Raw genomic sequence first — 13,626 nt, forward strand, 5'->3', positions numbered from 1 at the left:
TTATAGACATGTCTTTCATTTCTTTTAGTACATCCAATAAAATCCATTCAGGTCTGGGGGTTTTTATTAGTCTTTGGCATATCGAGGACTTGAAGGACAACCAATCGATCCTTTTTATAATCTCTAAACTTGGAGTGTGTTTTTACTTCTCCCTTTGTTTCTTCCTTTACTAAGACTTGGTGGAAATATGCGTTTGGTTCATTTGCTGTTTCCTTCTCATTTTCTGTGACTTCTTCTTTGGTGTCCCTTACATTCTCTTTTATCGTCGTCTTTCTAATTGGAGTTGCGTTCAGATGCTAGAGGGGGGCCGCTTTGGCTGCAGGGTCTTCAGCCTAACCATTTTGTTAACTACTACCCCGCGTCTTCAAAGAAAACTCCAGGCAGACAGGGACTGGATGCAGGATTCATTGGATCTAACTTCTGTGACACCCTGGTAACAAAAAGTAGAAAATGACATACATGACATTATTGTCTGATAGTGCTCTTCACCGATGATGAGCTCAGGGTGATAACACAGATTTACAAATCAATCAATCAATCAATCAATCCAAACACATGCGTATCGATGGCCCATTGTGCCAGTCTCTTATGGCTGTAATCAATGGCAGGTTCCATTTCTTCACTATAACAGAAGGAGTAATCGTGACAGTTTGTTAGGTCCGTGTGCATTGTTGGTGGTCTTGAGGTCTTTCCCTGCCCTTCAGTACTCATCTCTCTGTCCATCACACAACAGCTCCATGGCTTGAATGGAACTGTCCAGCCAAGCAACGTGACCAAATGATGCAAGTCAGTAGTGGTCGATAGTGGCCACAGTGGTCTCTGACCCTATATGGACAGTGAATTCTGAATTAGATCAGGCCAGCAGATGTGCAGAATTTGACGTGAAAACAGTGAAGTCTTTGTTTGTCACAAGTTTAAAAGGTGGTACAGCAGTATGGGCAGAAGTCAGGTGTTGTGGGCACTGACCTTTGGGCAGACTTGGATCTCAAGGCCAGACCAGTTCCATGCATGGCATCAGGGGGTCACCTACCGTTGGAGCTCCCAGATCAGTAAACTTGGTGACAGCCCCAGAGTCCTGGTTCCAGATGCAAATGTTTCTCCGGCCCTTTTCAGCCTCTCTGGCCTGCAGTTTGGAAGGACAAGGCAGGACAGCTCTGATTTGAGCTGGTCGAGAGACCCCTGGAGGGTTACCATAATGCAATGGCATCAGCGTAGTCAAATTTGGAAAATGGTGCTTTGGCACATTGATACCATTGTTCTGCTTACCAGGAACATGCTAATGTAGTGATTAGCATAGACGGCCTACTGTCTATGGACTGAGGTTCAAGCCTTGGAGGTGTGACATCAAACTTCACATCTGCTTTGGTGTGAAGAGATGGGTTTGCATGGGACCCACAATGGACTGAAACTCAATTGAAGTTGAACACCAGAACTGCACAAAACTGGATCTAGAGATGGTGTAAGGAGCTATAAACAATCCTAATTCCAAATGTCTTTGCTTCTGTCTTTCTCTCAGGCCGTTCATCTTCTCCTACGAAGATCCACACCATCATTGGGAAAATCGGAGAGCTGGCAGTCCTGCCTTGCGTGGATGATGGAGATCATCTGAACCTAAGGGACATGCGCATCTACTGGCAGATAAACTACGATATCACGGTGCACATGTACAACAGGGGCGTGGATGACATAAACTACCAAAACGAGACGTACAAGGGCCGCACCATGCTGTTTGTAGACCAGCTCGAGAAGGGCAACTACTCTCTTCAGATAACTAACATCACGCTGGCGGACAGCGCGGAGTACATGTGCATCGCGGGCAAAGAGCATTTGGAGCTCTCCAAAGTGACGCTCCGGCCTGTTGGTAAGAACTGGCAAAGCTTCACTTTCTGTGCTCAGAGTGAGGGTGCCAAGCCTGACCACCCCATTAGAAGCCAGAAGGCAGGGAGAACATAAAGGTGGCTTTGAATTGGCAAACCTGATGGCAACCTCTTTGTAATTTGGACAGGACTGGGTGAGAGACTCTGGAGTGACTTAAACATGTCCAGGTTCATCCTGAGGTCCATCCTGACATTGGCTTACTCATTGTCTAGGAGATCTTAACCAGGCTTGACTCCGGGAGAGGGGAGGGGGTCATAATCTGGGCTGAGCCCCCTATCCATGTTATTGAGTTAATTGTTGGATGTTTGTGACTCTGCCATGCTGTACACCATCCTGGTATTTCAGGTGCCCCCTTTCCATTTTTGGATGGAGCTGGGCTGGGCTCTCTGAGAACATGTGCTTCTCCTCTGTTACTGCTCAGCCCTGCCTCCTAGTGGTGACGTAAAGTGGTCTGATTAGTCATCTGTGATCTTCACAAATCTCTATACGCCATTGACCGATAATCTGCTCTCTTTATTGTATTGTTTGGAGTGACATGGTGGTTGGCGCTGTGCAGTGACTTAGGTTCAAGTATCAGCTCATCACTTCCATGTTGGTGTAAGCTGCGTGTGAGTGTTTGATGGTGCCCTGAGATGAACTGGCATCTCATGGGGTCTCAGCTCCTGCCCTGTGACAAGTGCTACCGGGTGGTCTGATGTCTCACAACCATGAAAAGAAAAAAGTTGGGTCTGACACTCATTGCCTGTCTGGACCTACCTAAAGAGCTCTTGATCCTGAAATGCACTTTCTCTCCACAAAGGTCCTCCATTTAGCCTCTCTGCGACACCCATTAGGCCTGGCACTCCTTCTGACTCAGCTCTTGACTAGAAGGGCTGCCCACCCATAGCACCTCAGTCCCCTCACAATTACTTCTGGGATGAGGGTTTGTCTCCTTTAGAACCAGACTAGAGCTCCACCTAGTGGCATCTGGTGTCCCACAAACTGAAGGGTGAAATCATGGCTCCGGGGCGCCTGCATAAATACATTAAGGGTCCTAACACCCCAAACCCAAAGTGTCCTGGAGAACATAAAGGACATTTCTGGCAAAATCGCTCCTCAGTTTGGACTCATTTTCTCCTTTGTGGCATTCTGTGATGCCCGCTGTACCCGCCCTGGCCATTCAGCCCTTCTCACAGACATGTGCTGTCTATTGTGAGAGGCAACACAGCTGGCAGGGTTTCCAGGGGTGAGAGAAGCAACAGGATGGTACAGGGTAGCAGATAAAGAGGCTCATATGGCATACTAGTGTAGTAACACAATTGCTATTTCAGGGCACTATGCCCTCTGTCACAGGCCAGGGTGCTAAAATGTATGCCTAGGGTGGAAAATGCATGACTGTCCCTGAGACCCCAAAGCCCCCTTTGGATGAAGAGAGAAGGAAGACTAAGATGTGAGAATTCCTGCCATGGGCACAACCTTCAGTCCCGGGACATGGAGACTCACGACGGAGACGGGCCTGGGCAAGTGAATAAACAAGCAAGACTTTTAGTTCAGAAAGTGCACAGCTTATTAAAACAACGAGAATCGGAGTGCAATAAACAGAGCATTCAATCAATTCAATAAAGTCCTTGGGGTCCTCAGGTGCAAATAAATAAATAAATTCCATTAAATACATGTTTAAAAATCAGGCAGGTTGAGAGGCTGAGAGTTTTCTCTGTTTTACCTTCCACATCAGGACATTGGGAATGACAACTTCATGGCCTGCTGCATCCCGGTCCACCACGCAGACCCAAACTGCCCCCTCATCCTGTACCTGCAGCCCCCACAGCTGCCACCTCAGTCGCTCTCCACAGCTCCCGGGGGATCCTTGCCCTTCCCATGAATGAAGCCACGTCATGACCCTCTGGCCTCTGCCCATCTTGTCTGCTCCACAGCCCGTCATGCCAGAGAACCTCCACAACAACCCCTGGTCCTGCTGAGTTTAACAACTCAGGATGGCCGGTGCCACCCATCCCGTCCTCATCTCTCTCGAGTGCCTCTATGTCATGCAGTCACTTCTCTCAAACCTAAACTTCGTACTTCTTGTATCACAAGACCGACCTGCGCTGACTTGACCCCTTTTATCTCAGAACCCCTCAACTGCTGGTGCCCGTTAATTACCACATTGCATTCACGTGCGCATCTCACCCCAGTGTGAGTTAAGCCGGCGGGTTGTGTTAAAAAAACATTCAAATCAGTTAACAAAACACCCCCTGCCCAAACTTGTCTCACCACAGGAGGACATGTTGGCATTTGTTAGAGGGGATGTCTGGGACAGCCATTTTAAGGGCATCAGGAGGCCGAGGGGTGCAGGGACACCAGGGGCCAGTAGAGGGAGTTCTAGTCTGGTGGAAGCTGCTGAGCCCAGAGGTGACTCTGTGTCTTGGCTGGAAGTGACCCTCAGTTGGCATTATAAGTGCAGAGTTGGAAAGAGAGTGGCAGGAGGAAGAGAAGGGCATGAGAGGATAGCACATGATATTGGTTAATAGGTGGGCACCAGATAGACGGGGCTTTGTTATGCTCCCTTTGCTTTGTGCTTTGTGGTTCTCCCTGTGATCCTCCCTCCATGTGCTCACTTTTGTTCAGTTAGGGATTGCCTCCTGGGTTTAGAGGACTGGCACAAAGGCCTCCACAGATCCCAGCATGTATTCCCATGCAGATTGTTTAGTGATGGTATCTTCCCATTGATTGATTGATTGATTGATTGATTCATCCTTTTATTTTTCTTCTTCAGCAAGTTTCATTGATCCCGTGATTTCGGTTGATGAACTGTGGGTCAATAACCAGGCCTCCAGGAATGCAAGCTGCAAGTCTCACAGTGGCTACCCAAAACCAAACGTGTATTGGAATGTGAGGAATGGGAGCACAGTGGAGCATCCAGAGGCAACTGGCACGGTGATCACACAAGACCCCGACACCAGACTGTACAACGTCACCAGTTACATCACTTTGAATGACACCGATGAGAGCATCAGCTGCACCGTCGAAAATCCCCTTCTTGGAGAAAACCTGACGTCCCCCGAGTGGAGTAAGTCAACTGTAACATAACACCGGGCTGAGTCCCGGACCCCCCTCATGCTCTCCGTGTTCATGTGGGCTTCCTCCTTCAGTCCACACAGTTATTAAACCTCTGCTGGCCTCTTGTGGCTGACCGAGGTATTGCACTCTTCAGCTTTCTGCCTCCCATTCATTGGTAAGCTCGGGCACTCTGGTGCCAACAGAATACGGGAACAGAAAACGGTGGGCTGGATGGGTCTGGTCAGCTGGTTGGGCTTTTAAGAGGAACACCTTCTTGTGAGATTCCCCTGTTGTTATTATTCATCCATTTCTTATTCTAATGCACAGTAGAATCAACGTGAGCTGCAGCCTCGTCTGACAGTGTCAGAGGGACAGCAGGAACAAATGCTGGATGAGATGCCAGCCTGTCTCAGGGCACACTCACTCATTCAAAGTGTGCCACTTTAGAGACTCCAGTTAATGTGGGCATCTTTGAGATTTGACAGGAAATGTGGAGCACCACGTGGGCACAAAGAGAACTTGCCAACAGCACACAGACTGTGGCCAGCATGGGATTTGAACCCGGGACTTTGGGGCTGCACTTCTATTCTGCTTCACTGTGATTGCAGTCCATCCAACTCCTGTCTAATTCAGTGTTGTGGACCTCATAGACAGGGCACAACCCAAACCTGAAAGGAATCCCAGTCAATCAGTGGGCACAGTCACTCATACTGGTGATGATTAGGGTGGCTATTTAATTGGCATTTTTTAGGGGGGAAACAAAGCAAATTTAATTGAATTTTAAACCCCACCCAGACACAGAGAGAACATGCAAGCAACACACAGACAGTGACTGGGCTGGGATTAGAACCCGAGACTCTGGAGCTGCAGAGGGGGCACCACAGAGCTGACTGCAGCCTGAAGACCTTGGCATTCTGTGACCTACGAATGGGAGTTTAGTGACTGAGCAGGGGCTTCAGGGGGGATTCAGTTTTATGTAACTGGGTCACAAGGAGGCGGTTTGTTAAATTCTGGTTAAAACACAATCAGTTTTGATAGGGTGACTGGGTGGCACAGCGGTTAGTGCTGCTGTGTCATGGAGTCACCACCCTGGGTTGGAATCCCGTGCCTGGTCCTTGTGTGGAGGTGGCATTTTCTCCTAATGCCAGTGTGTTTTCCTCCAGCTGTTCCCAAGAACATGGGATGTCAGGATAGCGGTTTGTTAGTGTGTGCGGACTGGCACCCGATACAAGACTGATGCCTGCCTTTCACCTGGTAATACTGGCATGGCCGCCATGTCCTGAACTTAATGGAGCAGGTTACAGTTTTACTGTCCAACCAAACCGGGACTCCAACTCACATTTCTTCTTCATTTCAGGTTTGCGCCCCTCTGGTCCACAGCCAGGCCCCTTCCTCAAGGTGCTGGTGGCCTCCCTTTTTGGGGCAGTTGTCCTACTGACAATTCTGGGATTGGTGGTGAAGTGCAAGTGCCTTCCCAAGAAAGGTAAGTACTCGGCAGACCTTTTTATATTTCGAGCAGAATATGAGACTGAGGGCGGCACGGTGGCGCAGTGGGCAGCGCTGTTGCTTCACAGTTAGGAGACCCGTCTGGGTTCGCTTCCCGGGTCTTCCGTGCGTGGAGTTTGCATGTTCTCCCCGTGTCTGTGTGGGTTTCCTCCCACAGTCCAAAGACATGCAGGTTAGGTGGATTGGCGATTCTAAATTGTCCCTAATGTGTGCTTGGTGTGTGTGTCCTGTGGTGGGTTGGCACCCTGCCTGGGATTGGTTCCTGCCTTGTGCCCTGTGTTGGCTGGGATTGGCTCCAGCAGACCCCCGTAACCCTGTGTTTGGATTCAGCGGGTTGGTAAATGGATGGATGGATATGAGACTGAAGAACGTCCTTGTTAGGCAGTGTGACTGAATGGAGAAGGGACAGGTCTGCTGGGTCAGACTCCTCCATACGTAAGCTACCTTAAGCTGCTTGTGGTCCACTGTGTGTAATCGTAGCGAGTGGTGAGACAGATGGAAAGACAGGGAAGGCCCCCCTTGGAGCTGGAAGGCTGAGGGGATTCACTGAGGGGGCTAAGATGGCTTACCAATGGCACTGAATTTAAGTCCTGAGAAAGACCAGAATGGAGGGGCAAATTCTCAGTGACAGCGCCCCCCGGTGTTGTGAGGTGGTAGTGCTTACCTCTGATGAGCCTGAAGAGCACATGCATGACGTAATTCATAAATTATTGTATATAAATGTGTATGTATAATTAATTACATATTTAACACGCTGATAAATCATATGACAGTGTCCTGTTTCAGTTACAAGACACTTCAGAGACACCATTAAAATAATCACAAGTGAGTGAGAATTACGCGACTCGTTCTCGGGTAATGATTGTGCTCAACCACAAAGGAATTAGAGAAGGACTCATGCCGGAGCAGTCAAGGAACAGGCCAAGGAACAGAGTGTGCTAGCTAAAGGAGAAATCCAATAATTATTAGAAGTTAGAATAACATTTTTATAAGGTTTGGTGTGACTGATTGGATGAACATACAAAGGAATGTAAACCTTTTAGTTTTCATTTTGCTTATACATTGTGGAGATTCAGCCCGGACACAAACAGGCAAACACCGATAGTTCCAACACACACGTATTTATTTACAGTCTTGTCCTCAATAAAGTCCCGCACAGCACACAATGCCCCTGCACCAAACACCCTTAAAGTCCGGGCCTTCCAATAGACCTTCCTTTCTTCATCGCCTCTCTTCCTCTTTCCTGAGCTTTGTCCTCTTCCTTCCGACTCCGGCTACTGCCTGGAGAAAGGCGGCCTCTTTTATATCCACCCGGATGTGCTCCAGGTGCCCTCTGACGATCTTCCTGCAGCACTTCCTGGTGTGGCGGAAGAGCCGCATGATCACCCAGAAGCACCCTGGGTGTCCCTGGTATTCCTTCGTGATGTGGCGGAAGTGCTGACATCCAGGGCTCCTCACTCCTCCGAGCGCCCCCGGGCGGTGGCCACGGGCCCCTACAGGGTTGAGCTTCCATGCTCAGAGCTCCCGTGGCCCCCATGCAAACCAGGAAGGCCGCCCTCTCATGGTCCGGGGTAGGCATAGTCCCTCTCCAGGTCCTTCCAGGCGTCAACCCCCAGCCGACCGCCACAACATATATTCAGTTTAAAACAACACCGCTAGTGAATTGTACGAAACAATCAATACATTCACCTTAATAAAAGGGTAAGTGTCTGTGTATCTGTCTGTCCGTCAGGTTACTATACCTCTGTCATTCCAACAGGTGGTGCACGTCAAACATTAACACTGCTTTTATGAATCCCATACCACATGGCATATAACAGAGACATATGCAGTGCATTTGTTATTCCAACAAATGGTGCATCAGAAACATTTGTTGGAATGCATTTTTTACTAAAAATGATTGTGACGCGCCATCTGTTGGAATGACAAATAAAATGAATTTAATTACTACAAATACATTTCAACAGATGGTGCGCTGCAAACATTAATGAGGTTATGAAGCCAACCCGGACACAGACAGGCAGGAAACCAATTTGCCACACACAACACAGTTTATTTACAAATGGGGAGCCTTTCACAATTGCTCTCCACAGCACAATACACGGGGCAAAACACCAACGCCCATTCCCTTCTTGCCGCCAGTCCTTCTCCCTCCAGTCCTCCTCAGGCTTCATCCTTCTCCTCCTCCCGACTCTAGCCGATGACTGGTGGAGACCGGCCCCTTTTGATAGGGCACCCAGTAGGACACCAGGTGACCAACGAGCTACTTCCGGGCACACTTCCAGGCGCCCCCTGGTGGTGGCCACAGGTTCCAACAGGTTTCAGCTCCCATGGCCCCACTGGAAACCAAGGGGTTCTGCCCTCTGTTGGCCCGGGGGAGAAACTGTCCTGAAAATACGCTCTGCCCCGGGCCTTCCACACTCAGGGTGTCCCAGCAGGGTAAGAACTCCAGTCGCCCGCCACAACGTTGATTACTTAGATTTCTTAGATGGGTAGCACAGTTTGTTCTAATAGAAATGCGTTGTATGATGAAGGAGATGATCATCGGTGGCATGATATCGATACTCAAAGAGTCAGAAGTGAAATCAGTCGAGACTCGAGTTTTGGGCAGTTCTTGCTCATGAATTTTAAACATCTGCCAGTGCCAGCAAAATCACGCAGGACACGCATGGCTCACCGAAGAGTCGCTCGAAGAGAAAGACTCGTCCCCAAGTCGCCCATCACCACCATCATTAGTGCGAGTTTAGGGAGAATTTCTTGTTCGCTGGAAACAATTGCAGGCCGCAGTCTTCATCATTAATGGCGTTCAACAGCTTAGCCACACCTCACGGCGCCAGGTAGACGCACACTGGTCCATAGTGTGTGGTGGTCTCGGATATCTAAGGACCCTTCAGTTTATGTTTGTGCTGCTGCTCGATTGTTGTCTCCTGTGCCTGACACTAAAATGGCTTACACTTTTACAGAAGCCGATAAGCGAATCCACAGGAATGGAGTCCCTGGATAGCAGGAATTTACTGTTCTGTTCACTGAACTCAGTTTGGTGTCCCTAATGGTCAAACCTGTAAGTCCAGCGCTGAGGTCAGATGTGGTCAGATGCAGCCTGTAAAAGAGTTCAAGGCCAGACCACCCGCCGCGCCCGTAAACGTGCTGAAGTCGTCTGTGACCATCCGACTTGACACTGCCAGGATCGGCTCCACATGTTACTGACCTTGAAGAGGCTTCCCGCTTTCCTGGAGCAGAACCCTCTCTGCCTCCTTCTGCTTTCACTTCATTACAATTACACAGGCTGTCCCGATAGCGGGACCACCTGCTGTTCACTCACTGAGGACGGTGTGCATGTGACTAATGGCGGACCACCGCTGAATAGTTTTTCATGGCCCCTGTAGCCCAGGTCAGCCCGTGCACACCTCTGGTTGGTGGACTGGCACTGGGCCGCTGACCACCTTGTTCCCAAGTGCTGCTGGGAGAGAGACCCTGAGCTGGATAAGCAGGTCTGATGATGACGGATTGACGCGTTTGAAACGAGGGGCGTCCTGCTAAACTTGTTCCTGTGCTTTAATATTTCTTAGAATGCCGGAGGGACCCCCCAGCGGAGCTGCTGTTGGACCACATGACATGTCCTCAGGGTGAGTGGATCCCCAAAATATTACGACATATTTGATCACAAATGAATACATTTAGAGCGCGTCTCATTTGCCGTGTTTGGACTGTTGTCACATCGCAGTCGGATGTCCACATTCGTTAATGAGGTGGAGTCCTCGTCAAGGCAAAAACAAGGGAGGGAGACCCCCCCCCCCCCTTTAGACTCAGCCAGGCCCCCTTAATACTACCTGCTGACTTCAGCCAGTGTGGCCCAAAATGGGGAGCTGGCAAAACTACTGGAAATGTACAAAAATATAACAGTGGCCACAAGGGGGCAGTGTCAGCACACCTGAGATAGTGCCAGCATCAGGAGAAGATGGCACAGTCCGGTGGTAAGAGGAACAGTGAAGAGCAGAGCAAGATGAGGGTCCAGGTGGTCTAATCGCAGCTCGTCTCGTTTTGGTTTGGAGTTTCTCTTTAGTTTGCCTGTTGGGGGGGGGGGGGGGGGGGGCACACCAGCAGTTCACGACGTGCTGCTACACATCTGTATTATCGTGGAATTTGGGAGACTTACCAGGTTTGTTATTTAGTTTGGTCGACTCACACCATTGATGATTAACACACAGACAGACACACACACACACACACACAGCGATCCTGTCCAGAGAAAGTCTCGAGTGGTGCCAATTGTCACTCACATAAGATTCGCTACAGAGGAACTCGCTGTCACAAACATGTGGGTGTGTCACAAGCCTTGTGACTTTGGCTTTGTGCCACTTACCAACCAAACAACGTCTCACTTCTAACGCAGTTGTTCGAATTATGGAGGAGTGAAGCCACAGCCCTGATAAAGCCAGAGGGCAAGAAAGCAGCAATCCTCCCCACATTAAGTGCCATCTTATTATGCCAGTCACTCCACATAAATGACAAGGTATAGAAATATGAAAGCAATGAGGAATTTACTAATGTATAACACGACCAAACAGAAGAAAATAAAACAGAAAATAAAAGAGACAGCAAAGTCGGGGTATGAACAGTCTTAGAAAAGCTGACGGAAAATCAGAAACATCAGAGGTGGATGTTGTCCTGAGGAGCTTTTAGTTTAGCGATTGGCGTTATTTATAAATTACATTCTCCGATGTCAGGATGAGATGAGCTCACGTCTCTCCATCTCTGACGTCACTTCCTCTGCTGCCATTCTGTCGTCATCTCTATTGGTCACTCAGACAAGTCACATTTACAATATGTTAAAATGAACACGTGGGGTTTTGGGTCATGTGACATTGCACACAGCTGATTGGCTGTCTCGTCTTGATGACGAATGACTCTGATTGGACGGTTTGATCTTTTAAGTTCCTCCGCACTTCTTCCTTTCTCAAGCTGTAGACTAATTTTCTAACGTCAAGTCCCAGGTTATAAAATAACTGAAGGGGACTGCGTGGCTCTGCGTGGCGTACACTGGACTTCTTTTCTCTCCGCCTTTAAGTTGTAAGCCACTTAACACAGAGGCACTAAAGTAATAACTTACTGGTACAACACAGGGAGAATGCAAGAAAAAGGATGCTTACAATGGCGTAATTAAAGGGCTCTGAATTCAGGTCATCCTGATTCATTTAAACAGAACAACAAAAATAAAAACTCAGCATTGGCCATCTTTAAAGAGAAGCAACACGGAGTCTGAACATCACAAACGTCACTTTTGAAGAGTAACACGTTTGTCACCTCAACACACATTATAATAATGAACTGGAAAAATGAATTGATATACAGTACATGTGACTCGTCGGTCGGCTGATTTGGGTGCATTTCTGTACTTGACCAAAGGTGTCGCCATGTCCCAGTTTGCTATTATAAATTGCGACTTTTGTGTGGAAAGCTGCATAAGCACATTTGGAGCCTCTGTCTATTATATAGTGCCTTTCATATCTATCTATCTATCTATCTATCTATCTATCTATCTATCTATCTATCTATCTATCTATCTATCTATCTAATAATTAATTAATTTATTAATTCTTTTCAGAGAACGGCACTGGAGGTCACCCCCAAACCCAGGAGACTGTCGTCATGTTAAACAAAGAGATGGAGACATAAGCGCGAGGGTCCCGCCGCCTGCAGGTGGCGCTGCTCTCATGCACAATGAATTACTGCGAGGAGCCCCGCGCGTGGCCGCGGACTGAAGCCGGCAGTTTTCGAAGCGCGCCGTCCTCGTTTGGATCCACACCTGAAAGCCCAGGTGGGCCTGATCAGCTCACGCACCGTCCTTTTGCTGTCTGCTCCTCCGTTCTTTTCTCGCTTGTGAAAGCCTGCATTGCTGTTGGAGGACAGGAGAAGACCAACACTGGGCAATTCCTAACAGACTCGTTATTTAACCATCCGCTCTGACGTTCCTCTGAGCTCACTGTTACAGCTCTGGACTTCCTTCAGACTTAACTTCACCCTGCATTTTGGAATTCACTCGGCTTTCAGTGAAGAACAATTTATTTGATTAATGCTTGGCGAGCGAGGTCTCACATTTCACCAGCAGATGGCGCTGCTGCAGCAGCCTTTCGGGTGGAGTGACGCAGCCGGCGGACACGACTTGCGCTTCCCCCTCATGTTGAACTTTTCATTTAAGGAAACAAAAATATTGGGATCAGGAAAAACTGACTTGGCGATGGCAGTTAGTGACTCTGAGCTGTTGGGATGCATTGGGAGAGGAGCTTTTTGGGGGGGTTTGGGCAGGGTGGGTGTATTGGAGGGTTTTCAAGACTAAAAGAGATGCAATTAACGGAGGACCCCCTTCGGCCAGCCCAGCACAAGTCAAAGTTAACAAGGGGACACGAACACAAGTATTAAAATTTGCTGCAAAATTGTCATTGATGTTAAATTATTTGCACTTTAACTTATTCAGTATGCAATTTTTTATTGTTATCATTGTTTGAGGGTGGGGGGCGTGAATCGTGTCCTGCGTTGGCTTAAAGAACATCTATGGACATCTACCTCAGAAACTTGTGGACATCAGCTCAGGAATGGACCTGCCATCGGGGACACAAGCAGAACACAGCCTGCTGAAAAGGACATTTCGTAAAATGTAAAAGAGAACATTGGACTCTGTGCGTGTGTGTGTGTGTGAGAGAACATAATAGATGGATGTGTGTGAAAAAAATTACACTGTAATGAAAAGACACGACCTAATATGAGTCGCCGTCATTTGTGCTAAAAAGTGCTCCGATACTCTTTTATAGCGTCTTTTTATACTGATAGCGTCATTCATGTGTGTCTATAATAAAGAGTGCTTTGCTCATTAATCTGTCTTTGATATCGCGTCTTTTTATTAATGTATTCTATAGTGCCTTTCATGGGTATGATATCCTGCATTTTTCATCTATTTGTTGAATCTATGTATATCATATAGTGCCTTTCACATCTGTCTACCTACTGTATTTATCTTTGATAAATACTGCCTTTCATATTTCATACATATCGCGATTTGCTAATTAATCAATTTTTAATATAACATCTTTTCCATTAATCTATTATATAGCACCTTTAATTCTTTGATATATAATGACTTTCCCACCTATCTACTGTATCTATGCATGACACTGCGCCTCTCATAAAGTCTATCTGTCTACTATATAG

General features: G+C 47.9%; 1 protein-coding gene across 2 annotated transcripts in view; it reads left to right on the forward strand.

Moving 5' to 3' along the window:
• LOC114641476 (ICOS ligand-like) overlaps positions 1-13,393 on the forward strand; it is a 60,152-nt gene extending 46,759 nt beyond the window's left edge. The window contains exons 2-6 of one of the 2 annotated variants that reach the window (XM_028790505.2): positions 1,517-1,861; positions 4,631-4,924; positions 6,272-6,397; positions 9,990-10,046; positions 12,026-13,391. In XM_028790505.2, the coding sequence (XP_028646338.2) occupies positions 1,517-1,861; positions 4,631-4,924; positions 6,272-6,397; positions 9,990-10,046; positions 12,026-12,096 (893 nt within the window). In that variant the 3' untranslated portion in view covers positions 12,097-13,391. Of the gene's footprint in view, positions 1-1,516; positions 1,862-4,630; positions 4,925-6,271; positions 6,398-9,989; positions 10,047-12,025 lie in introns of both variants that reach the window. The other variant, XM_028790506.2, reaches the window with a different exon arrangement.
• Positions 13,394-13,626: the final 233 nt, after the last annotated feature.

Source organism: Erpetoichthys calabaricus, chromosome 4 (genome assembly GCF_900747795.2).
Source record: "Erpetoichthys calabaricus chromosome 4, fErpCal1.3, whole genome shotgun sequence".
Classification (NCBI taxonomy): Eukaryota; Metazoa; Chordata; class Cladistia; order Polypteriformes; family Polypteridae; genus Erpetoichthys; species Erpetoichthys calabaricus.